Genomic DNA, 24,576 nt, shown 5'->3' with positions numbered 1-24,576 from the left:
AGTGGCACGATCTGATCTAGATTTGGTTTTGGCACGAAGGTAATTTGCAGGAGGTGTATGTGTTTCCAGACTCAGAACATAATGTGGGATCGACTCTCCCTGTGGTGTTAGGGGTCATCCATGATCTTCACCTGGATCTTTTTTTTTCTCTTCTGTTAGAGGTAATTTACATTTTGAAAGGGTCCCTCTGGTTTCTGGGGGCCAGGGGGTTGTAGGTGTGAGGGATAATCATGCAAGAAAGCACTTGTTGCCATGCCTGGCATGCAGTGACCAGTCAATAAATATTAGCTCTTATTGTTACTGCTGCTGTTGTTGTTGTTGTTATTGTTAGAGCTGTGTGTGTGGAATCCATACCCTGGCCTCGGAGCCATTTTTTGGCCAGAGCGTTCTCCTCCCTCTTCTCTGCCTCTGGAGGAGAAGTCACCAGTGTCCCAAGGCCCTGGGAGGCATGTTCAGGAATGTGGCTGCCATCTATTTGCACCTGGCTGGGCTCTTCCAGAGAAAGAAGGCTGGAACTTCTCTCACTCAGTGCATGCACCAGACTGTAAGTGCTCTAGTCCCACGTGTTTTGCTGCCCAGCCCAGAGCCCCAATGATCTGGCATGGTCCCAGCTTCAAAGCTGTGCATGAAGCCCCTCTTTCAGGACACCTTCCTTGACTCTAGCCTGGAGGGAACCCCTCCCTTGCTCTTTCCTCTAACCTTGAACTTGTAGCTCTGCATCTGAATGGTCTGCATGGAGCTGTGCTGCCTGCCCTTCATCCCCTAAGACCAGCCCAGTGTTCAGTACACAGTAGGTGCTCAGTAGACATTGGCTGAGGAATACATTATACATAAGTCCAAAAACAGGCACTGTTTCCTCACTTAATGCAATTACTGTGTGTCATACTTGAGGGTCACTCCTTTGAGTTCCCCCAAGTTTCTGTGCTTGCATTATATTTACCTCCTTTTTATTCTCATTCACTTCCATTCACCTCCATTGTTCTCTCTCTCTCTATGCCTCTGTACCCTGGTACCCCTTACCCCACCCCAACCTTCTCAAACTTCCCTCACCCTAACATGCACCCTCACCTGCCCCCCCAACCTCATCTTCATTGTATGTATTTTTAAGATTTTATTTTTAAGTAATCTCTACACCCAACATGGGGCTTGAACTCACAACCCCGAGATTAGAGTCACATGTTCTATTGACTGAGCCAGCCAGGCGCCCCTCTATCTTCTTAAAAATGAGGTATCCCCAATTCAACAGTAATTCCTTATAGCATTGAAACCATGATCCCATCAATGATACGCTGTTATTGTATGGGCTAGTAAGGGGGTGGGAAATGCCAATCAGATTCATGCTAGAGATTCTGAGATACGTTTGAATTCAGAGAACGTGCAAGGGGGAAAAGAAAGCATATATCAGAATCAATCCCATATGGTGTGATCTCCATACCAAAAAGATGGAACCATAGAAAAATACACACATGGGATGCCTGGCTGGCCCAGTTGGAAGAGCATGCAACTCTTGATCTCACGGTTATGAGTTCAAGCCCCACCTTGGGTGTAGACATTATTTAAATGCATAAACTTGAAAGAAAGAAAGAAAGAAAGGAGGAAAAGCACACACATGTAGTTAAATCACCTATAATTCCACCACTCAGAGAGAATCTTTGTTAACATTTTGATGTATTATCTTCCAAACTTTTTTCCGCCTACTCCTATATGGCCATAGAAAACTGTACGTGTATACAAATAGGTTAGTAGGGTTATGATTTTTTACAAAACATAATCATACTGTACGTACTGTTTTGTAGCCCGTTTTATTGATGTCAGCACATCACATTGATAAATACTCTTCTAAAGCATGATTTTTCTTGGGCACCTGGCCGGTTCAGTGGGAGGACCATGAGACTCTTGATCTCAGGGTCGTGAGTTGGAGCCCCATGTGGGGCATAACGTTTACTTTAAAAAAAATTGATTTTTTTTTAAGATTTTATTTATTTATTTGACAGAGAGAAAGATAGAGAGAGAGGGAACACAAGCAGGGGGAGTGGGGGAGGCAGAAGCAGGCTTCCCGCCAAGCAGGGAGCCCGATGAGGGGCTCCATCCCAAGACCCTGGGATCATGACCCAAGCCAAAGGCAGACACTTAACTGAGCCACCCGGGCGCCCCAAAAAATTATTTTTAAAAAAATGTGATTTTTCTCATCTATAAAATGGGCCCAGCCAGGTTGTTCTGAGTTTAGCATGGCCGTCCTAAAGGGAAGCGGCGGTCCTAAACGCAGGCTGCACCTTGGCCACGGTGTTGCCTTCCTTCCCCTCCCTGCTGCCCCTCCTCCTCCTCAGCCTGCCTGTCGGGTCCGAATCTAGTCTGAATCTGGTCGGAGCTTCAGGATCCCCCGAGCCGGGGCTGGTGGGTGGGGCAGGTGGGGGCGGGGCCGCCGGCATGGGGCGGAGCCAGGCCCAGAGGCGGGCTCCCGGGGAGTGCAGATCTGCACCTCTGCCTCAAGGGGGCTGGGGCTGTGGTCGGAATAAAAGCCGGTCTCCACCGCTCTGACCTTCTGCTCTCTCTGTCTCCAGTTCGCCATGGCCAAGCGGCTCCAGGCTCGTCGGCTGGATGGGATTGACCACAACCCATGGTGAGCTCCGTAGGGCTGGGAAAGCGTGTGGGGTCCCCTCTCCGGCGTGAGGGTGGGACAGGGCTGGGGGCGGGTCTGGGTCTGCATTAACTCGGGGGTACCCAGGACGGCCACCATGCTGGGACTGAGGTTTGCAGCCACAGCCTGGGAGAGGTGAGACTGGGAGTCGCGGGCTTGGGTTCCAATCTCAGCTTCACCTCGCTCATGGCTGGGGCGCGGGGTGGGGGTGGGGGTGGGCAGTGACACCTGCTCTGAACCTCAGCTCCCCAGCGGCAAAATGGAGCTAATTACATCTACCTTGAAGGGCCTTGGGAGGATAAGGCGAAACGCTGTATGAAATGCTGTATCAACGTATGAAATGAAATGAATGATATGCTGTAGGAAGGCATCAGGCTTGGGGCTTTCCAGGGATTTTATTTCCCACTTAGTACAAAGTAAAATAAATTAAGTAAGATAACGTAAAATACAGGCAGCTCTGCACTGGACATGAGCTGAGGTTAATTTCTTTTCTCTGTTGACTTGTTCTAAATTTGAAAGACGTGTGCCCGTGGTTACTAGTAATACAATGGATGAAGTAAGAAGGTGTGTAAGAAAAATGCAGGGATTTTTCCTAACCGCCCCCCCACCCCCACCTTTGGCAAGCAGCACAGAGGCTCAGACTCAGAAGATCCAGTCACACGCTCTACCTACCCCCTGAGCCAGCCACGCCCCGACATCCCTGTACTTTCAAAAAAAAAAAGTTGTTGGCTGTTGCTTTTATAAAACATGGGAGCACTTTTTTCTTTCCTTCTTTCTTTCTTTTTTTTTTTTTAAGATTTTATTTATTTATTTGACAGAGAGGGATCACAAGTAGGCAGAGAGGCAGGCAGAGAGTGAGAGGAGGAAGCAGGCTTCCCGCTGAGCAGAAAGCTCAGGACCCCGGGATCATGACCTGAGCTGAAGGCAGAGGCTTTAACCCACTGAGCCACTCAGGCGCCCCATCTTTCTTTCTTTCTTTCTTTGAGAGAGAGCAGGTGTGCTCACCCCCGAGAGATGGAAGGTGGGGGGAGGGGCAGAGGGCAAGAGACTCCTAGGCAGGCTCCTTGTCCAGCACAGAGCACGGCTCAGGGCTCAATCTCACGACCCAGGGAGCAGAGCCTGAGCCGAAATCAGGAGTTGGACGCTCAACCGACTGAGCCACCCAGGAGCGCACCCCGCCCCCGCAACCATTTTTTTTCTTTCAACACCCCCCTCTGAGCACCACCCCCACCTCCATGTACAGCACTTTGTGATTTGCAAAGATCCTCTGCCTGATACTCGATGGTGTTTGGGACAGAGGAGCCAGACCCAAAACCCCTCTAGTGTCTGACTGCCCCTCTCGGTCATGCCACCTTCTGTCCTGTCTGTGAGGGAGGCTGGGCAGCCTCGTGGGCCTTTGCAGATAAGGTAGAGTCCAACTCGGACTAGGAGACAGGCTGGGAGAGGCAGCAAGACGCTTTCCTGACTCACAGACCCAGCAGTCTCTTGAACCCAACACCCCCATTATACAGAAGGGGAGGCTGAGGCCAAGGGAGGCCAAGTCTCATGGCAAAGGCAGGGCAGAGCAGAAGCAGGCCTGGGGAGAATGTACAGGACAGGAGCGGGGGGGTGCCAGAGGGATGAGAGCCATGCGAGACAAAAAAGGGCCTGAGGTTCTGCTAACCCCAGAGTGCTGGCCTGAGAAGTTCAGAACCCAACCTAGAGGGCAGCTGGTCTCTGCAGGGCTTAGTTTCCTTGTCTCGATTACCACGGAACATCTGCCACCCAATTTTGCATCTCAGCTCTGCCCTCAGGTGCTGTGTGACTCTGGGCAGGTCACTAGCCTCTCTGAGTGTCAGCAACTTCGGAAGTATTATGGGGCTCTGGGGAGAAAATGACAGTTTTAGATGGAACAATATTTATTGTCATGCAAATTCAATGCAGCCAAGGCTGACTCCTCTGCCTGCCAGCCAGTCTGCAACCACACACCAGCCTCTCATGCAGCCTCTCTGTTCCCCTGAGGAGGTGACCACCAGTGGGTGCCAGAAATGGCAGATGGTGGGGGCTGGTGGGACCCCAGTCTGTCCAGGCAAGTGGTCTAAAGCATAAACTTTGCATGGAGCCCATGTAGAAACAAAGGCTGGCTGGGCCATGCATGAACAGGTAGTCCTGGGGCAAATCGCTATGAGCCTCAGCATCTCCATCCCCACTGTGACTCAGGAATAGGACATATGCATACATATGGGAAGGTTTTTATTGAGCACATTTTTTTTTTTAAAGATTTTATTTATTTGAAAGAGAGAGACAGCAAGGGGAGTGGGAGAGGGAGGAGCAGGCTTCCTGCTGAGCAGGAAACCTTATGCGGGGCTCCATCCCAGGACCCTGGGATCATGACCTGAGCCTAAGCAGATGCTTAACTGAGCCACCCAGGTGCCCCTTGAGCACATATTTCAAACTGTAGTTCGTGAAATCCACTTAGGAAGTCTCAACAAATATTTCTAAAGAATGGGTAGGATAGGGCTGCCTTGGGGGCTCGGTCAGGGGAGCGTCGGGCTCCCCATCTCCGCTCAGGTCTTGATCTCAGGGTTGTGAGTTCAAGTCCCACACTGGGATCCATGCGGGGCGTGGAGCCTACTTTAAAAAAAAATAGGACCCGGGATTGGCCCAGTGCTTGGCCCACGTAATGACAAAGTAGGGACCAGTTTTGACCCTCACACAGATCTCAGGCTGGGGCAGACTCTAACTGCCCAGTTTTTCTGGAATGAGTCCAGTGCATTGTTCATCCTGTCCTGGAGAGAGCCGCTCACCTCCAGGTTCCAGGAGGCCTGGTGTCAACTCTCTGTTTGTTGCTCAGGGTGGAGTTTGGCAAAATGGCCAGTGAGTATGATGTCGTGAACTTGGGCCAAGGCTTCCCCGACTTCCCACCCCCCGACTTCGCCATTCAAGCCTTTCAGCTCGCCCTCAACAGTGACTTCATGCTCAACCAGTACACCAAGGCTTTTGTGAGTCTCAGCTTTGCCCGGGGCCCTGGGATGCAGGCCTCAAGGAGGCCCTGGGGGAGGAAGGGTCAGGCCTTTCTGAACATCAGGCCCACATGGGTATCAGCGTTCTGGAGCAGAGCCCAGAGAATTCAGTGTGGCTGTAGTTCATTGTTCACTGAGTGTCTCCTCTGTTCCAGGCCCTGGGACCGCTCATGGTCTGGGGAGAGACAGACAAAAAACCATGAGCTGGGAGCTCAGGGTCTAGTAGGAAAAGCAGACAAAAACCAAAAGAAAACAAAAGCAGAAAATAAAGGTATTTGATATGCTGTAATAGGGGAGGATGGGGTGCTGTGGGAGCAGGAAGGAGGGAAAGAAATCTGGGGAGACCAGAGAAGGCTTCCTGGAGGAGGTGGCATGTAAGCTGCATCTCGAAAGACAAGCTGCTGACCCGTCTGACTCCAAATCCAGACTCTTTCTGTAAAGGTCATAGGGTAAGTATTTGTCAGTCCTTGGTTTAGGAAAACAGTGAATGCTTCTTAAACTTTGGTATGCATCAGAGTTACCTGGAGGGAGTTTCATCCAGTTCTGCCACTCAGTGGTAACTATGACCGAGAGTTTGCTACTCTGCTGAGCATTTAGACTTTAAACTTTTAACGTTTTAAAGTGCTTATATAAACACACATGCTCACACACACCCATATACCTAACATATGAGATTTGCAGTTTTTAGCACAAACAGACTCGTACTATAGTGCTCTGTAACCTGTTTATTTCACTAAGCAGCTTGTCATGGGCAACTTTCCATGTCAGAATAGCCTCGTTGTCTTTAAGGGCCACACGGTATTCCCCTCCTTAGCTGCCCTGCTCTGATGGGCTGGTTTGACTATCTCACTTTTATAAGCAATGACACAGTGAATATTTCTGTGTGTATATCTTTGTACACATGTGTGAGCCTTTCTCTCAGACAAATCCCTGGAAGTCAAACTAGAGAGTCAAAGGGTGTAAGCATTTAAAGACGTGATGGATATCTTCAAACTGCCTTCCAAAAAGGTTTACTCACATCCCCACCAACACACTGGTCTCCTACTATTGCCAGCCGTGGGCATTTCCAATCTTTTTAATACTGACATATTCTTAGAGCAATATTTCATTGTTGCTTTTATTTTTCTTCAATTATTATCCTTTTCATATGTGCACAGTCCTTTTTCTTTTGTGACCAACTCCATTTCTTCATTTGGGTCTCTATCTTTGTCTTGTTGTTTTGCAAGAGCTCTTTATATATTAAATATCTGACCTCTTTCTCCTAGTCTGCAATGTTTTGTCTTTTAACTTGGCTCCTGGTATATTTTGCTGGACAGAAATTTTTAATTTTTACATGGTCCAGACTGGTTGAGTGAATTAGTTGGTGAAGTTCTAGACCTTGGGGTTTCAGTCCTTTGGCTTAGCCTTGAGTGCTTTATAAGTGTCCTCAGCAAACAAGCATATGGATCCAACCTTCCTCTCATAGTGGGGTGCTTCCATAAAGTCCCCTTCCTGCTCAACTGTGCGTGACCTTGAGCGCGTCATTTCCTATCTCTGGGTCTCTGTTTCTCTACCTATCCAATCGTGGGGATCAAATAACTGGTGTCTTGCGAGGCTTTGGGGATGAGCCGATGGCACAGATGTGCTTCTTAAACTGAGAAGGAAGGGCTTCAGTCATGGAGTTGCCACCACCGTGGGGCTCCGTTGGACAGTTCTCCACAAAATACGCACCCTGTCCGGTCCTCCACCAAATCCTAGCCCTGGGCGTTGGGCCTGCACAGAACAGGCCCGATGGCCAGCGCTGGTGGAGGACATGAAAGGCCAAATTTGCCTCGGGCCTGTGGCTGGAAAGTGCTAGAACTGCCTGGATGTAGCTGAGCAGGAGGGTGGGCCCAGGCTGAGCCAGGCGGGCTGACGGTTGCTGTCCTGCCAGGGTTACCCGCCCCTGACAAAGATCTTGGCAAGTTTCTTTGGGAAGCTCCTGGGGCAGGAGCTAGACCCGCTCAAGAACGTGCTGGTGACCGTGGGTGCCTATGGAGCCCTGTTCACGGCCTTCCAGGCCCTGGTGGACAAAGGAGATGAGGTGAGTAAACGAGGCTCGGGCTGGGCCGGGATGAGGGCCAAGGGACCAGCTAATCCGATCCTTTCGCTAGGTCATCATCATGGAGCCCTTCTTTGACTGTTACGAACCCATGACATTGATGGCAGGGGGTCGCCCTGTGTTTGTGACCCTGAAGCCGGTGAGGGTGCTGGGTAGGGTGTGGGTAGGCGGAGGGGTCCAAGGAGTGTGTCGTGTGGGCCCCTGGGAGGTGGGAAAGAAGGAAGGGAGAGAGGCCCGTTTCTCCAGGATGTGGGGGGTGTCCAGAGTCCCAGAGGAGAGAGGGCGGAAACAGATGCCCACGAAGAGGGCCAAACCCCGGGGGCTGAAGGTCGGCTAGGGAATTAATCGCTGCCCCCTTCCATCTCCTCTCACAGAGCCCCACCCAGGACGGGGAACTGGATTCCGCCAGCAGCTGGCAGCTGGACCCCACAGAGCTGGCCAGCAAGTTTACCTCTCGTACCAAAGCCCTAATCCTCAACACACCCAACAACCCCGTGGGGAAGGTACCCTAGAGAGCGCCCTCCAGGAACCCCTCCTGACTGGGTTCAGGTCCCTGCTATGTTACTGATTTACCGCATTGGGCCTCAGTTTCTTCATCTGTGAAATGGGAAGGCAACTTGTAATGAGCTCTGAGGACCAAGACTCCCCAAGGTCCCGGGGACAGGGGTGGGAATCCCCTTGGAAGGCGGAAGTGCTGGTTGCTGGAGCAGACTGGGTACCTCTGTGACCCCTGAGACCCTGGGAATGGTGGACTCACCTCTTGGAGTATTTTCTCATATGTCCAATGGGAACATGACAGAATTGACGCAGAGGAAAATCCAGCTGTCCAACTGGGTGTCTCTCCCCTCATACGACCACTGCCCTTACAACACTCTGACCTCGGGTGTGGGGGGCCCCACACCCAGCAGTTCTACAACACCAGCTGGGGTAGCGTCAGATTCCATAGGTTAGGGCTAAGCCCCACAAGGCTGCCTGCCCTTCAGATGCCAGCCTGGCTATATATTTGAGGTTCCCACCACACCTTCTTCGGTTTCTATTAATTTGCTGGCACAGAACTCAGGGAAATGCTTACTTCCACTTACTAGTTTATTAAGGAGTTGAGAAAGATATAGATGAGAAAGGAGATAACAGCCAGATGAAGAGATACACAGAACGAGGTCTGGGAGGATCCCGAGGCCTGGGTGTGTTGCCCTCCCAGTATATGGATGTGTTCACCAGTCTGGAAGCACTCCGAACCCTGTACTATTGGGATTTTATGGAGGCTCCTCACATAGGCATCATTAGTCATTATAATTTTTTTTTAAAGATTTTATTTATTCACTTGACAGAGAGAGAGATCACAAGTAGTCAGGGAGGCAGGCAGAGAGAGAGGAGGAAGCAGGCCCTCCGCGGAGCAGATCCCGATGCAGGGCTCGATCCCAGGACCCTGGGATTTTGACCTGAGCCGAAGGCAGAGGCTTTAACCCACTGAGCCACCCAGGCGCCCCAGTCATTATAATTTTTTAAAGATTTTATTTATTTAAGAGAGAGAGCAAGTGAATGAGCCGGGGAGGGGCAGAGGGAGAAGAAGAAAAGCAGACTTCCCACTGACCAGGGAGTGGGAACCCGATACTGGGCTCCATCCCAGGACCCTGGCATCATGACCTGAACTGAAGGCAGACGCTTAACCAACTGAGCCACCCAGGCGCCCCATGATTAATTATTATCAAACTCCATTTCCAACCCCTCTGCTCTCTGTAGGATACAGGTAAGGCTGAAATTCCAAGCTTCTAATCATGGCTTGTCATTCTGGTGACCAGCTCCGATGCTGGAGCTACGCAGGTGCCCACCCAGCGTCACCTCGTTAGAACAAAAAAACACTTCTAGTGCTCTTTTCACTAAGGAATTTACGAGGGCTTTAGGAGCCCTGTTGTCAGGGGTCAAAGACCCAATATTAGTGCTCCTGTCACTAAGACATTTACAAGGGTTGTAGGAGCTCTGTGCCAGGAACCCTGGGGGCCAGGGGCAGAGACCAACGTGTATATTTTCTATTAACTCGCAACAGACCTCCCAGGGTCAGTGTTGCAAGGGATTCGATAAGATGGGATGGAAAAGCCCTTAGCAGCCAACTCTGTGGTATCCGTTCATCTCCCTGAGCAGGTGTCTCTGTTTGGGGGTGGTCCCCACAGGTGTTCTCCAAGGCCGAGCTGGAGCTGGTGGCCAGCCTGTGCCAGCAGCATGACGTGATCTGCATCAGTGATGAGGTCTACCAGTGGCTGGTCTACGATGGTCACCAGCACGTCAGCATTGGTGAGCCCTGCCTGCCTGGGGCCTGTCCCTTCCCCCGGACATTGGTGGCAGGGCCCTGAGCCCAATCTGGGAGTCCACACAGGCCCCGTGGTTAGGGCACGTGTGACCTGGGGCAGTGACTTAGCCTCTCAGAGAGCAGGAGGATGCAATGGCACTGCCCCCAGGGGTGGTCATGAACATGAGCCCAGATGAGCCCTGAAAATAGTTTAGCACCTAGCGGGGGCCGGGGTGCCCAGAGCCCGTTGTGCTCCTGGGGCCTGGCCACCAACCCCCCCACACCCCCGGCTGAGCAGTGTCTCTCTTTGGCCTTGGGCAGCCAGCCTCCCTGGCATGTGGGAGCGCACCCTGACCATTGGCAGCGCTGGCAAGAGCTTCAGCGCCACCGGCTGGAAGGTGAGTCGACGAGGGTCGGGGTACCGTCGGGGTACCACCTCCCTGCATGATGCGGGCCAGGCAAGGCGGCACTGGGAATTAGGAAAGGGGGTGGCCAGGCCCCAGAGGGCCTTACCCCCTCCCTGTGTTCCCGGTCCAGGTCGGCTGGGCCCTGGGCCCGGACAGTCTCATGAAGCACCTGCGTACCGTCCACCAGAACACTATCTATCACTGTCCCACGCAGGGCCAGGTGAGGAGAGGCAGGGGACCCAGCCGCGGGGGGAGGGGCGCCACAGAGCCCGGGCCAGCCCCCCTCCCCCGTCCGATCAGCCCCGCCCCGTGCGCGCCCACCCTCCGCAGGCCGCCGTGGCCCAGAGCTTCCAGCACGAGCAACTGCACTTTGGCCAACCCAGCAGCTACTTCGTGCAGCTGCCGCAAGCTGTGCAGCGCTACAGGGACCACATGATTCGCAGTCTGCAGTCTGTGGGCCTGAGGCCCGTGGTCCCCCAGGGCAGCTACTTCCTCATCGCAGACATCTCAGACTTCAGTGAGCAGGACTGGCCAGGCCGGGCAGAGGCAGGGCGGGAGGGCGGTGGCTGGAGGCGGCCGGGGCTCAGCGTGGCTTCTGTCCCCCAGAGACCCAGATGCCGGACTTGCCAGGCGATGCAGATGAGCCCTACGACAGACGCTTCGTCAAGTGGATGATCAGGAACAAGGTGGGCTGGGCTCGGCCAGGACCCCGTGGGCGCTATTAGAGGCCAGGCCCCCAGTCCAGCCCAGCCTCTGCTGTCAGCGCTAGGACCAGGGTGCATCTCTGTCTGGAATTTGCAGAAAGATGCTGTGCGGGCTGGCGGGCATCCCTGGGCTCTCCGGGCCTTGGCCGGCTTGTCTGTAGGGTGTGGGGTTGGCACATTAATGCCCAGCTGGGTGGGCTCTGGGCTCTGACGCTGAGGTTGATTTCTTTTCTGTGTCTGCCCTGATCTAACACATGGCATGCCGCGCCCCCCCGTCCCCACCGCCCCCCCCCCAGCCTTCACCTCCCCTCTGTACACAGGGAGGGACTGGGAACCATGCTCTGCCATTCTTTTCCTCTGACCTTGACCCATCCCTGGGAGGTGCTGCACCCAAGCTAACTGTCCCTGCCCCAGCCCACGACAGGAAGCTCTCTGTCCCCCAGAGCCAGGGCCTGCCATGCTGTGGGGAGGCTCTCAGACATGGGCTTCCTCCTCCCTAGGGCTTGGCGGCCATCCCGGTCTCCGTCTTCTACAGCACCCCACATCGGAAGCAATTTGACCACTATGTCCGCTTCTGTTTTGTGAAGGTAAAGGATGGGGGTTTGGAGGGGAGAGAGGACCTCCGCAAGCTCCCCGTGGCCCACTGGTGCTGTGGGGAGGGAGGGGTAGGACTGACCTGTGTTGGTGCAGGACGAGTCCACGCTCCAGGCCATGGACGAGAAACTGCAGAAGTGGAAGGATGAGCTCAGGCCCTGACGTGGCCCCGTCTGGTTCCCGCTTGCTCTGTGCCCGGTTGTCAGCCCCTCCCAGGCTGGGCGTAGATAGAGCTTGGGGCTGCCTACTCCGAGACACAGGATGTCCCCAGGGAAGAGCCCTCCTTCTTGGTCTTGGTGGGTTCTGGAGCGCGTGCTTCCAATAGGACCTGTATTCCTATCATGGTGGGAAGGTGGACCTGACCCGGGCCTCTCCCTGCTTCTCCCTAGATCGGGTCACAGAGTCTTGGGTCCCTCCTTGTCTGGGACTCAAGGGAACAGAGTCCAGCAGTGTCCTGCCCTTGAGTCCCAGCCCTGCCCTGGCCCCAGCCCAGGCTCCGGCATCCCTTCCTTTCCTTATCTGCTTAGGTAACCTCGGGAAGTGGCCTTTAGGCTCGAGTTCTCAAGCGAGTACTTTTCATCCATAATAAAGTTATAAGTTATTTACACTCTTACTAGTGGCTTCTCTGCTTCACACGGTGGTGCTGATGGCTGATGGGAACAGGGGCAGAGCGGAAGGCACCTCAGTGAAACTTAGATCCCAGCCCCTGTTTGCACAAATGTGTTTTGTGGAGTAAAACCGAGGCCCGAAGTAGGGCAGGGACTGGGGTCTTGTCCGAAGTCACGGTTAGTGGTAAAACCGGGCTTAGAACCCAGGGCTCAGATGGGGATTGTGACTGTGGCACATTGTGCGTGTGTGCAGGAGGTGGGGGCCTCTGCTGAGCGTCTGAAAGGGAAGACACGAACAGTCTCCTGTCTCACAAGGGGCCAGAGCGCAGGCCAGGAGGGTCGGGAAGTTTAGGCAGAAGGGGGAAGAAGTAGCTCATGTAATTGTGTACCTCCCTGTGTCCAGGGCCAAGATGCCCACCACCTTGTTAAACAAACTTTTGAGATGGGAGTTACTGTCTGCATTTTACAGGCGGGGAAGCCACTTTGGAGGTGATGTGACTTGCCCAAAGCCATACGGCTTGCCAAGGTAGAAGCAGCCTTTTTCCCGGGGGTGGGCATCTCTCTGGAAAGCAACAGTAACCTTGAATTCATTTGGAAGGTGGTGCTCGGGGCTTGAAGTCGCCCTTACATTGCAGGCCCATGTGTTTGCTCCTGTGGGCCTTTTAATTGGGGGAGCTGATGGCAACATGCAACATCATAGGGTGTATTTAGTGTTTGTCCCTGGTTGCTGGCATAGAGCTCCTAAAACTCCTAAAACCCTCGGAATTCACTGAGAGATAGGACTGTCTTTTGTTTTTGTCTCTTTTTTTCCTTTTTAAAGATTTTATTTATTTACTTGAGAGAGAGAGAGAGATGAACAGGGGGTGGGGAGAGGGAGAAACAGGCTCCCTGTGGAGCAGGGAGCCAATCCGGGGCTCGATCCCAGTACCCTGCGATCATGAGCTGAGCCCCCGGCAAACACTTAACCGACTGAGCCACCCAGGCGCCCCTAGGACTGTTTTTTGTACTCCTAATAAGCCCCTTGGACTATGTCAGTAGAGGGTCAGGGCTTTCGGTCCCAACCGCAGGCCCCGATGGAGGGGAAAGGGATTGAACATTGAGTTGTCCCTTCCCTTGGCCAATGATTTAAGCAATCATACATATGGAATAAAACCCCACCTAAAAAATCCTGAATCAGTGAGTCTCGGGGAGCTTCTGGGTTGTCGAACACAGCAACGTGCGGGGAGGGTGATGCATCGGGAGAGGGCACGGAAGTTCGTGGACCTTCCTCCCCCAAAACCTTATTCTGTGCATCTCTCCCGTTGGGCTGTTCCTGCGTTGTATCCTTTATAATGAAAATGTGAGTACAGTACCTTCCTGAGTGCTGTGAATCATTTCATGGGATTACTGAACTCCAGGGGAACGCTGGAAATGCCCCAATCTGGAAATGTCCCAATCTATCCTGGCATTTGAAATGGCGGGGGTGGGGGGAGGTGGTCTGGTGGGACTGAGCCCTTAACCTCTAGGATCTGCGCCAATGGTCAGAATTAAACCGAAGTGTAGGACACCCACCTGGGGTCAGAGATTTGCCGTTGGAGGGCTCTCTGCGCTATGAACCCTCCCTTCCCTTCTAAGCCAGGACTTGGTACTTGCTCCATTTCCAAAGTCAAGACTGTGAAGCAAAATACCAGCTCAGAGGCCCAGGCTTGGAGGCCCTTGGCCATACTACGCATAGCCTGATGGCAAGGAAGTCCCTGCCGGGGTAAACCCATAGATTTCATGCGTAGAACTACCCCCACCAGAGGTTCTGTGTCTCATGAACCAATCTATAATCTGCCCATAACTCAAATCCATGACTCCTCAGAAGTTCCAGATCCCAGACTGGGTAACCTCAGTTAGCAGGAGAGGGCAGATCTGCCTGAGGTGCAGAAATGATCTGCCTTCATATTCAGAGAGGGGAGGGAGAGGCTAGGGAAAGCAACACCACCCCAGAATGTTAACACATACACTGAATTGGAAATTAATCTCTCCTCGGGGCACCTGGCTGGCTCAGTCAGTGAAGCACGTAGCTCTTGACCTTGGGGTGGAGTTCAAGCACCATGTTGGACCTAGAGCTTACTTAAAAACATAAAAAATGAAAATAATTTTTAAATTAAAAAATTTAAAAAGAGGGGGAGCCTGGGTGGTTCAGTGGGTTAAAGCCTCTGCCTCCAGCCCAGGTCATGATCCCAGGGTCCTGGGATTGAGTCCCGCATCGGGCTCTCTGCTCAGCAGGGAGCCTGCTTCGGCCTGCCTCTCTGCCTACTTGTGATCTCTGTCAAGTAAATAAATAAAATCTAAAAAAAAAAAAAAATCTAAAAAGAAAGAAAGAAAGAAATCAGTCTCTCTCTGGTTGTAAGCTCCAGATCAGGATCTGCTTTTGCTTACCACTGTGTCCCTGTTCCAGCCTCAAAATAGGCCCTGCTCTGGGGTGCCTGGGTGGCTCAGTGGATTAAAGCCTCTGCCTTCCACTCAGGTCATAATCCCAGGGTCCTGGGATCGAGCCCCACATCGGGCTCTCTGCTCAGCAGGGAGTCTGCTCCCCGCACCCCGCTCCGCCCCGCCTGCCTTGTTACCTACTTGTGATCTCTCTCTCTGTCAAATAAATAAATAAAATTTTAAAAAAACAAATTGATTGAATAAATATTAACTCAAATTTATTCTTTTTATTATATATATATATATATTTTAAGATTTCCTTTATTTGAGAGAGAGAGAGCGTGTGAGTGTGAGTGTGGGTGTGAGTGTGGGTGTGCCTGAGCCAGGGGGAGGGGCAGAGGGGGGAGAGAGAAGCAGACTCCCCTCTGAGCAGGGAGCCTGACCTGGGGGACCGGGGCTCAACTCCAAGACCTTGAGATCATGTCCTGAGCCAAAGGAAGATGCTTAACCGACTGAGCCACCCAGGTACCCCTCAGATTTACTAACATAAGAGAAAGCTTAGCTCATTCATGGCAGGCAGGAGTGCAAATGGTCTAGTCACTTCCAAAGCTAGTTTGGCAGTGTTTTAGAAAGCTCATCAGTCTTAACACCCCAATCCAGCAGTCAGGCTCCCAGCTATTGACCCAAGTGAGCTGAAAATTCCTGTCCATGCAAAACCCTGCACATGAATGTTTATAGCAGCTTTATTCATAACTGGGAGCAATCAGATATCCTTCAAATGGTGACTGGATAAACAAACTTTGGCATATCCCTGCAATGGAATAGTATTGAGCAATGGAAAGAAATGAACTATCAATCCATGAGAAATCATGGAAGAAACTGAAATGCAAATTGCTTAATGAAAGGGTGTGTGAAAAGGCTACATGCTTTCTAGGGGCGCCTTTCTAGGGCTCCATTGGTAGAGCCGGTAACTCTTGATTTCAGGATTGTGGGTTCAGCCCCACCATGGGTGTAGAGCTTATTTAAAATAAGTAATTAAAAATGAATAAATGGGGGCACCCGTGTGGCTCAGTGGGTTAGGCCTCTGCCTTTGGCTTAGGTCATGATCCCAGGGTCATGGGATCGAGCTCCCCCATTGGGCTCTCTGCTCAGCAGGGAGCCTGCTTCCCCCTCTCTGCCTGCCTTTCTGCCTACTTGTGATTTCTCTCTCTGTAAATAAATAAATAAAATCTTGAAAAAATAAATAAAAATAAAAATGAATAAATAAAAAGGCTACATACTTAGATTCCAATTATATGACATTCTGGGAAAGACAAAACTAAAGAGATAGTAAAAAAGATTAGTGATTGCCAGGGACTTGGAAGAGGGTAGGAGGAACAGAGGATTTTTAGGGTAGTGGACTTATTTTGTACCGTACTGTGACGGTAGACACCTGACATTATGTCTTTGCCAAAACCTGCAGAATGTACAACACAAAGAAAGAACCCTAATGTAAACTATGGACTTTAGTTAATAACACTGTATCAACATTGGTTCATCAACTACAGTAAACCTACGCAGTAAGGCAAGATGTTGAGGATGGGGGAAATGAGTAGTGGAGAAGGGGTATATGGGAACTCTGTACTATGTGCTCAATTTTTGATAAACCTAAATCTGCTCTAAAAAATAAAGTCTATTGGGGCGCCTGGGTGGCTCAGTGGGTTAAAGCCTCTGCCTTCAGCTCAGGTCATGATCTCAGGGTCCTGGGATGGAGCGCCTCATCCGGCTCTCTGCTCAGCGGGGAGCCTGCTTCCCCCCTCTCTCTCTGCCTGCCTCTCTGCCTACTTGTGATCTCTATCAAATAAATAAATAAAATCTTAAAAAAATATAAAAAAATAAAAAATAAAGTCTATTAATTAAAAGAGAGCAAATGAATGCATCTATTAAAAAAACTGGATTCGGGGCACCTGGGTGGCTCAGTGGGTTAAGCCTCTGCTTTCGTCTCCGGTCATGATCCCAGGGTCCTGGGATCAAGCCCCACATCAGGCTCTCTGCTCGGTGGGGAACCTGCTTTCTCCTCTCTCTCTGCCTGCCTCTCTGCCTGCTTGCGATCTCTGTCTGTCAAATAAATAAATAAAATCTTTAAAAAAATTAAAATTTAAATTTAAAAACTCTATTAAATTCTAAGATCATTTCCAGCTCTGAATCACACTTCAGCTCTGGGCCTCAGGGTCCCCAAGTAAAATAAAATCGAGCTGAGTTTTAAGTGTCGCGCTCGTGTGGAAATGGAGGGCGGCTCTCCGGTCGTCCAAGGATCCGGGACAGCATTGCACAAGTTGCCCTTTGGACCCCCGAAACCTGAGACAAGATTCGCCCGGCTCGGCCCCCACTGCCTGCGCGCACTCTGCTCAACAAGCCTGTGAGTCCCAGGCCACGCGCTCGCAAAGCCTCAGGACGCCTAGCCACGCCCCCGCATGCCATTGGCTCTCCGATTGGACGGCTCGGAGGAGGTGTGGCCGGAAGGGGTGAGTCTGATTGGCAGGGCGTGGCCGACGGTGTGGCGACGAACATGGCGGAGCGCGTGAAGAAGAGGCCCTGCGGCCCGGTAAGTGGCGGGAACTGGGGTCTCGGGGCAGGACAGTGGGTGGAGGCGCGAGAACGGAACGTGTGGGGGCCCGTGTCGAGGCCAGGCCGAGCCTCCCGCTCCCTGCTCGTCGCTGATCCGAGGCCGGGAGCCCCGAGCTGCCGCATGCTGGTGGCCGCGTGCGCTCCTGCCCGGGTAGGAACCGGGGGTAGGTGCCAGGGTCCGAGCCAGGGCCGGGACAGCGTCAGGTAACCCATTGCTGGAGCGCCTTGCGGCTACTCCGACCGAGGCTTGGATTCAGGGAGTGGGACCCTGCCCGCCCTCTCGAGCCCTTTCGTGGCGCATCTCTTCTGACTCCCAGGGCGGCAGTAGTTAGGTCTCCCCCTGAGCTTCAGTTTCCTCTTCTCTCCTGTCAGACGCGATTCAACAACTTGAGTGCTTGCAAAGTGTCAGACTTAGTCCTACTCTGCCAGCCGCGGCAGTGTGGGGGCGTTCCGTGGTTTCCTCGCTACCCCCGTTGATAGGCAGGACCCCTCCCAGTCGTGATCATTCAGCCTCAATCCTATACCTCTTCCGAGTCCTGCTCTAGGGTGAACATGGCCAAAGAGTCGAGTGGCGAAAATGGAAGCAGCAGAGTAAGTAAGGGGCTGGAGGGGAGGAGATCTGTTTAGCCTTGCCGGAGGCTGCTCCAGCAGGGCGCTGGGGAACCTGGGGAGAGCCTTCGGGTTTGTCCCTCTGGGTCGCCCAGCACCCAAAACGGGAAAGGAAGGGCTCACTAAGCAACACTGGAGAGCCCAGGCTGACCTTACTGGGAGGGCACCATCTCCAGGACTGCTCCATGTCCTTCTCCCTCCAAGTCCCTCTCCCCTCCACCAATCCACGTGTCCTCTTCTCCAGAGAAAGAGGAGAAAAAGAAGTGGAAGGATCTCAAGCTGATGAAAAAACTGGAGCGGCAGCGGGCACAGGAGGAACAGGCAAAGCTCCAGCGGGAAGAAGAGGCAGCTGCACAGAGGGAGGACCAGGGTGAGCAGGCTGGGTCGTGGGCAGGGAAGAGAATGTCTTATCTGGAAGAGATGTTAGAGACCAGTGGGTCCAGACATCTGGTCCCGAGGGAGAAACTGAGGCCCAGAGAATGGGAAAACCTGGGTCCTAACCTCATACTTAGGTAGATTTCGGTCTTTAGAGCCTAAACATCGCATATCTTAACTTTCCACCTCCAGAACTCGTCATCATCATAATGACAGTTATATTTTTACCTTTTTTTTTTTTAAAAGATTATTTATCTGACAGGCAGAGATCACAAGTAGGCAGAGAGGCAGACAGAGAGAGAGAGGTGGAAGCAAGCCCCCTGCTGAGCAGAGAGCCTGATTTGGCGGTTGATCCTGGGACCCCAGGATCATGACCTGAGCTGAAGGCAGAGGATTTAACCCACTGAGCCACCCAGGCACCCCTATTTTTTTTTTTTTTACTTTTTATTGAGCACTTTCTGTGTGCTTTAATCGAGTTTTTCATTTACTTATTTTGATTTTGTTTTTTAAGGAAGCTCTACAACATGGGGCTTGAACTCACAACCCTGAGATCAAGAGTTGCATGCTCTACGAACTAAGCCAGCCAGGCACCCCTTATTTTGATTATAATAAGAGTTTGCCTTTTTTTTCTCTTGTTAAATAATACCTGTTCAAAACAGCCCCCCTCCTGAAAATGCAGAATACTGTAAAAGAGAAAAATCCCAGCAAACCTGGCCATGTAAGTTTCTCCAGATGTTATGTTATATCCACTCATAGATACATATGTAGAGAATATATAGATACAGTTTTACAAAAGTGAGACCACTTTATCCATTAGCTTCTGGACCTGGTTTTTCTCATTCCACATTGTGCCCTGTGTGTCCTTCCACATCAGTATATCTGGATCTACCCTAACAAATTGTATCTTTTCTCCTTGTCTAGACTCAAACCTCAGGAGGGTTAGGGTGTCATAATGTGCCTTCTAAGCCCATTGGTTACCAGTGATGATGGTGACAGTGGGGACAGAAACAGCATGTGAGCTGTTTCAGACACCAAGGAAATGCTTCCTGAGTGTTCCCTTATATGGCTCCCTTTGGGCGACTCTGGGAGGGAGAATATGGTGATCTCCCTGGAGTTAGACAGCCTAAACCCATAGCTGTCTTGCCTTTTGTGTGACCTTGGGCCACACGTTTGATCTCTCTGGGTCCCACCTCTCGTTGGGGATCATAGTAATAGTTCTTAGGGTTATGGGGTAAATGCATACAGAAAAGGTCTAATAATATTAGTTCTTTTTATTATCCCCATTTGCCAGCTGGAGAACCGAGGGAGTAATGGGCAGAGCCAGCATATGAACTTGGCCAGTGCCTCTAACCACTCTCCAGCCTTGCCCAGTAGTGTGCCCTGCTCACGGGAGCCTTGGGGACCAGGAGGTCCATTTTCCTCCTGGGTAGATTGAGGCCTGGAAAGGGGAGTTGGATCTATTTTGCTGGCCTCAAAATTCCTCCCAGGGGAAAGTTCTCTAACTCTGGGCTCTGGGATTAGAGGGAGGGAGGGAGGGAAAGCTCAGCCCTAGCCTCTCAGACTGACCATGAATGCCCTTCCACTTCCCAGGTCGGCCCTACACCCTGAGCGTGGCCCTGCCAGGCTCTATCCTGGACAATGCCCAGTCACCAGAGCTTCGCACCTACCTGGCTGGCCAGATCGCCAGGGCCTGCACCATCTTCTGTGTGGATGAGATTGTAGTGTTCGATGAAGAAGGCCAGGATGCCAAGTGAGGGGCCATCCAACAGTGCACGGGGCCTCAGCAAGGAGGGAGGGACTGCTAGGATTGACTTTGCTTCATCCTTGTCTCTGCCTACTTGCCTGGGCTGAGAACACTGCCCCTGGTGAATCTGGTGGGAAGAGTCACAAAGCAGGGGCACTGCAGGGGTCAGATTGGGTAGAGGAACTCTCGAAGGGAGCACAGTAGGCTCTGGAAACTCTGTCTTTCTCTTTCCAGGACCGTGGAGGGAGAATTCAGGGGAGTCGGCAAGAAAGGGCAGGCGTGCGTGCAGCTTGCTCGGATCCTGCAGTACCTGGAGTGTCCACAGTGAGGGCGTGCGGGGTGGACTTTCCTGAACTTGATGGGGAGGAGCAGGGCGGATGAGCAGGGTGGTCGAGGTGCAGGACAGGCAGGGGCAGCCTGCCCCACAAACTTCCTGAGATCCATGTTCTTTACTAGGTACCTAAGAAAGGCGTTCTTCCCCAAGCATCAGGATCTCCAGTTTGCAGGTAAGGCTGCAAGGGGGTACTAACCCCCATTTCTCAGGGTTCATCTCCCAGACCCTGAGAAATGGCTGTGCAGTTGAGAAAACTGGCCCAGGCAGGGCAAGGCCTGTGCCTGGTGGCGAGTGTCAGGTCTGTGGCAGGCCTGAAACCTGGACCGGGCCTCCAGTGTTCCTGCCATACCACTAGGTGCCTTTGCATCTCCCAACACACAGGGCTTCTGAACCCCTTGGACAGCCCTCACCACATGCGTCAGGATGAGGAGTCCGAGTTCAGAGAAGGCATCGTGGTGGACCGGCCCACCCGGCCAGGCCATGGGTCCTTTGTCAACTGTGGCATGAAGAAGGTAGGGATGGGGAGAGCAGGCTGGGACATACATTCTGGACACACGGCGGCCACACATGCCAGCCCTGGACCCAGGCATCTGTGCCTGTAGTTCCCCCATGATGTAGATTTGGGCCAAAGAAGTGCCCCCAAACGGTTGGTAGCTAAAGCCCGGAGCAAATCTACTGTTTCTTAAAAAGTAAATGAACAGGGCGCCTGGGTGGCTCAGTGGTTAAAGCCTCTGCCTTCGGCTCAGGTCATGATCCCAGGGTCCTGGGATTGAGCCTCACATCGGGCTCTCTGCTCAGCAGGGAGCCTGCCTCCTCCTCCTCTCTCTCTGCCTGGCTCTCTGCCTAGTTGTAATCTGTCTGTCAAATAAATAAAAATCTTTAAAAAAAAAAAAAAAAGTAAATGAACAGAAGGTAGTCCTCACGCTTAGACCCAAAACAACCCAACCAAAACCCTACAGAAATAAGTTCAGAATCCCTCTGGGGCAGCTCTGGCGGGACGCAGAGCCACACTGGGATTGGCGCCTTCGTCTGCCACCTGCTTCCTCTCAGATCTTCTGGAGTCAGAGACAGAAACCCTTACAGGTGGATGGTCCCCTCCCCTCAAAAAGCAGAACAGCAATGACAGGCTAAATGCAGGCCAGGATGACCTAGACCCAGACCCAGACAAAAGGAGAAAACAGGAGAGAGAAACCTCAGAAGGGAAAGAAAGTGCCCTATCCTGAATTCAGAGTTGGCACGAAACACAGACATTGGTTGTCATTCGTCACAGCTGCCGCTGACCCCACGCCGGGCCCGGGGCTGTGTCACAGGGGCTGTTTATGGAGGGTTTGCTTTTTGACGGAGGAGGGAACCGAGGCTCGCAGAGATTAAGTGGCTGCGAAAACCGCTGTAGCTAGGAAGTGGCATAGCCACGTGTGTTCAAAACAGAAGACTGGGATTTCATCTCGCAAAATACTTCCTGCTCCATGCCAGGCCCAGAGCATTTATCTTTGCCCAGTGTCTTGTGGTAGTTGTTTTGCAAGAATGGTCTCTCTTTTTCTAAAGATTTATTTATTTGAAAGAGAGAGAGAGAGCCTGCTCCTGCTCATGTGGTGGGGTTGGGGCAGGGCAGAGGGAGAGGGAGAGAGTCTTGAAGCAGACTCAATCCGCACTAAGTGCTGAGTCCCACTTGGGACTCCATCCCAGGACTCTGAGATCTTGCGCTTGAGCGGAAATCCAGTCGGCCTCTTAACCGACTGAGCCACCCAGGCACACCACAAATGGTCTCTTGAGAGCAGGTCTGGCCCAGGTGCCAGAGAAAGGGGACAAAGGACCCTTTTGACCTGGACCCCTTGGATACCTTGCCAGCTGCCCAGATCCCCCTGCCCCCAGCATCTGGGAGAACAGGGACACCTGCTGGCCCTGTGGGGAATAGCACCCATTTCTCCTGGCTTCTCTCAGGAGGTGAAGATTGACAAGAACTTGGAGCCTGGACTTCGAGTGACGGTTCAGCTGAACCAGAAACAGCTCCCAGGTATCTGGAAACCTCCCAGCCTGGCCAGCCGGAGGGCTCAGAGCCGCCTCCCGCTACCTCCTTGTCCCTTGCCCCATCTTCACAGCCTCCCCACTTCCTCTTCAGAAAGCAAGACCTACCGGGGGAAAGTTGTGTCGTCGCAGGACCCTCGCACCAAAGCCGGTCTCTACTGGGGCTACACAGTCCGACTGGCCTCCTGCCTCAGTAAGTGCAGTGCTTCCTCCTTTGAAGAGCTGACTCTCTCTGGGAGGCCACAGGGAACCTTGCCTGACACAAAAGGCAGACCAGGGTCCTTGTCCTTCTACGTTACTGTGTGTCCTTAGGCAAATGCCTTTCTTTCTCTGGGCCTTGATCTTCCTGACTGTGCTGCTTGGAATACCATAAAGGACTCCTGAGAAAAAGGGTCGTGATCCACTAGAAACATCTGCCGTGGGGTTGGGAATGGAACAAAAGGACCAGATGGGTATAGGGTGTAATATGAGGTCTCAGATCTCCTGCCCATCCATCTTCCACTTTGTGTCCCTGGTCTAGCACAGGTGTGGTTTCTCCCCGCTGAGTCACAACAGTGGATGTGTGTTGTGTGGCTGGGTGTGGCTGCCTTACCTGAGTCCCCTTCTCCAGCCCAAACCCCCCACACTCCCCAAGTACGTAGACACATGTAGCCCAGTGGCTGTGGCATTGGAGCAGGACCCCCAATGACCTGGTCTCTCCCCTAGGTGCTGTGTTTGCTGAGGCCCCCTTCCAAGACGGGTATGACCTGACCATTGGGACATCGGAGAGAGGCTCGGATGTGACCTCCGCCCAGCTTCCCAGCTTCAGGTGGGTCAGCCTGGGGCAAGGACCAGGGTAGCGGGAGTGGAGCCGGAAACATGTCTGGTGGGGGGCAGAGCTGTAGACTGGGCGCCTGTGTCCCAGGAGTGGGGGCTGAAGGCCCTGGGAAGCTGCATTCAGTGTGGCCTGGTGAGCAGTGACCGATTCCCTCCTGTGGTGCCAGGCATGCTCTCGTGGTGTTCGGGGGCCTCCAGGGGCTGGAAGCTGGAGTGGAGGCTGACCCCAACCTAGAGGTGGCGGAACCCAGCGTCCTCTTCGATCTGTATGTCAACACCTGTCCTAGCCAGGGGAGCCGCACCATTCGCACTGAGGTGAGCCTGCCTGCCTCCCGCTCCTGCCCCAGGCTGCTCTCAGGGTTCTGCTTCCAGCCAGGGTCTGTCCCAGCAGGGGTGGTCTCGAGCCAGCCTTCCCTGGAGATGGTTTCCTGACAGCCTCAGCCTCTCACCATTGTGAATTCCAGCAGGGATAGTGTAGGGGTGAGCTGGGCGTCCGGAATCCTGGGTATGGTTGCCCACCCAGCTGTTCCCAGGCTGGGTGACCCAGAAGACCCTGGCCGTCCCGGCTCTGGGCCTGTTTCCCTAGCCGTTTGCTCAGAGTTCCACTTCCTCACACGTGACCATGGTGGGCAGGGCAGCCCTCCGCACTGGGCCTCACTGGTCCCTCAGTGCTGTGGGGGGCAGTATGCAGCCAGCTCTGGGAGACTCAGCCCTGGGAGGTCTGCATGCTAGAGGCCCTTGGCTTCCAGTAGTCTCCAAGGGGGCTGACTACACAGGTGGGCTGCTCCAGTCTGTCCCTGAGGGCACACCCTACCAGCAGGAACCCCTAAACCCACCCTGTCCTGTGGGCTGAGAACTTCCCTAATCCTGACCTTGACCTTGACTGTGAAAGGTAGGTATTATCACATCAGGAGCACATTTTACAGAGGGGAAGAGTGAGAAGCAGAGAGGCAAGGCCCTTCCCGGGGAAGGCATGCAGCCAGCCCACAGCAGATCGGCAGGATGGGGTGGAGCTTGTTCTTAACTTCTCTGGGGCCATGCAGAGGGCAGCAAGCCCCTGGCAGTGGGTCCCGGGCAGTCAAGCCCTGCGAAGCTGGCAGGGTGGGTGAGGCTGGCAGCCAGGCACCTAGCAGCCAGGCACCCGCCAGCCTCCCAGGCCCCAGCCCATGGCCGCACTTCCCCTCCAGGAGGCCATCCTCATCTCCCTGGCCGCCCTGCAGCCTGGCCTCACCCAGGCGGGCACCCGGCCCAGCTGAAAGTGCCATCAGGCAGAAGACAAGCAAAGCAAGACAGGCAAAGCAAGCAGGAGGGAAGCCGTAGGCTCCTGAGGGTCCCCTGGGACAGACACAACC

The 24,576-nt window shown here is 53.0% G+C and overlaps 2 protein-coding genes across 5 annotated transcripts in view; both read left to right on the top strand.

Annotated features, from left to right (window-relative positions):
• The window catches only part of KYAT1 (kynurenine aminotransferase 1), a 34,967-nt gene extending 22,952 nt beyond the window's left edge, over positions 1–12,015 (top strand). For 2 of the 4 annotated variants that reach the window (XM_032866027.1, XM_032866028.1), the window contains exons 2-14: positions 332–544; positions 2,562–2,620; positions 5,472–5,619; positions 7,553–7,702; positions 7,773–7,859; positions 8,095–8,223; positions 9,889–10,009; positions 10,326–10,402; positions 10,542–10,631; positions 10,742–10,928; positions 11,018–11,097; positions 11,616–11,702; positions 11,806–12,015. In XM_032866027.1, the coding sequence (XP_032721918.1) occupies positions 449–544; positions 2,562–2,620; positions 5,472–5,619; positions 7,553–7,702; positions 7,773–7,859; positions 8,095–8,223; positions 9,889–10,009; positions 10,326–10,402; positions 10,542–10,631; positions 10,742–10,928; positions 11,018–11,097; positions 11,616–11,702; positions 11,806–11,871 (1,377 nt within the window). In that variant the 5' untranslated portion in view covers positions 332–448 and the 3' untranslated portion in view covers positions 11,872–12,015. The remainder of the gene's footprint in view (positions 1–331; positions 545–2,561; positions 2,621–5,471; positions 5,620–7,552; positions 7,703–7,772; positions 7,860–8,094; positions 8,224–9,888; positions 10,010–10,325; positions 10,403–10,541; positions 10,632–10,741; positions 10,929–11,017; positions 11,098–11,615; positions 11,703–11,805) is intronic. The other 2 variants (XM_032866029.1, XM_032866030.1) reach the window with 1 other exon arrangement.
• A 5,203-nt stretch (positions 12,016–17,218) lies between these two features.
• SPOUT1 (SPOUT domain containing methyltransferase 1) lies at positions 17,219–24,512 on the top strand. The gene is made up of 12 exons (XM_032866031.1): positions 17,219–17,298; positions 17,867–17,912; positions 18,175–18,300; positions 19,896–20,055; positions 20,284–20,373; positions 20,506–20,555; positions 20,765–20,895; positions 22,325–22,397; positions 22,503–22,601; positions 23,114–23,216; positions 23,392–23,539; positions 24,412–24,512. The coding sequence occupies exons 1-12, from the start codon at positions 17,263–17,265 to the stop codon at positions 24,478–24,480; spliced, it is 1,131 nt and encodes a 376-aa protein (XP_032721922.1). The 5' UTR covers positions 17,219–17,262; the 3' UTR covers positions 24,481–24,512.
• The last annotated feature ends 64 nt before the right edge of the window (positions 24,513–24,576 follow it).

Source organism: Lontra canadensis, unplaced genomic scaffold, assembly GCF_010015895.1.
Source record: "Lontra canadensis isolate GAN:19392208 unplaced genomic scaffold, GSC_riverotter_1.0 scaffold30, whole genome shotgun sequence".
Lineage (NCBI taxonomy): Eukaryota > Metazoa > Chordata > Mammalia > Carnivora > Mustelidae > Lontra > Lontra canadensis.
This window is presented reverse-complemented; position numbering and strand designations above follow the sequence as displayed.

What these genes read in the sequence shown, in the direction of transcription:
- SPOUT1 (XM_032866031.1), top strand. Translation starts at nt 17,263, where the DNA reads ATGGCGGAGCGCGTGAAGAAGAGGCCCTGCGGCCCG. An exon ending in AGAAGAGGCCCTGCGGCCCG is followed by an intron (nt 17,299 to 17,866) that starts GTAAGTGGCGGG and finishes GTCCTGCTCTAG; the next exon opens with GGTGAACATGGCCAAAGAGT. An exon ending in GCCCAGCTTCCCAGCTTCAG is followed by an intron (nt 23,217 to 23,391) that starts GTGGGTCAGCCT and finishes CTGTGGTGCCAG; the next exon opens with GCATGCTCTCGTGGTGTTCG.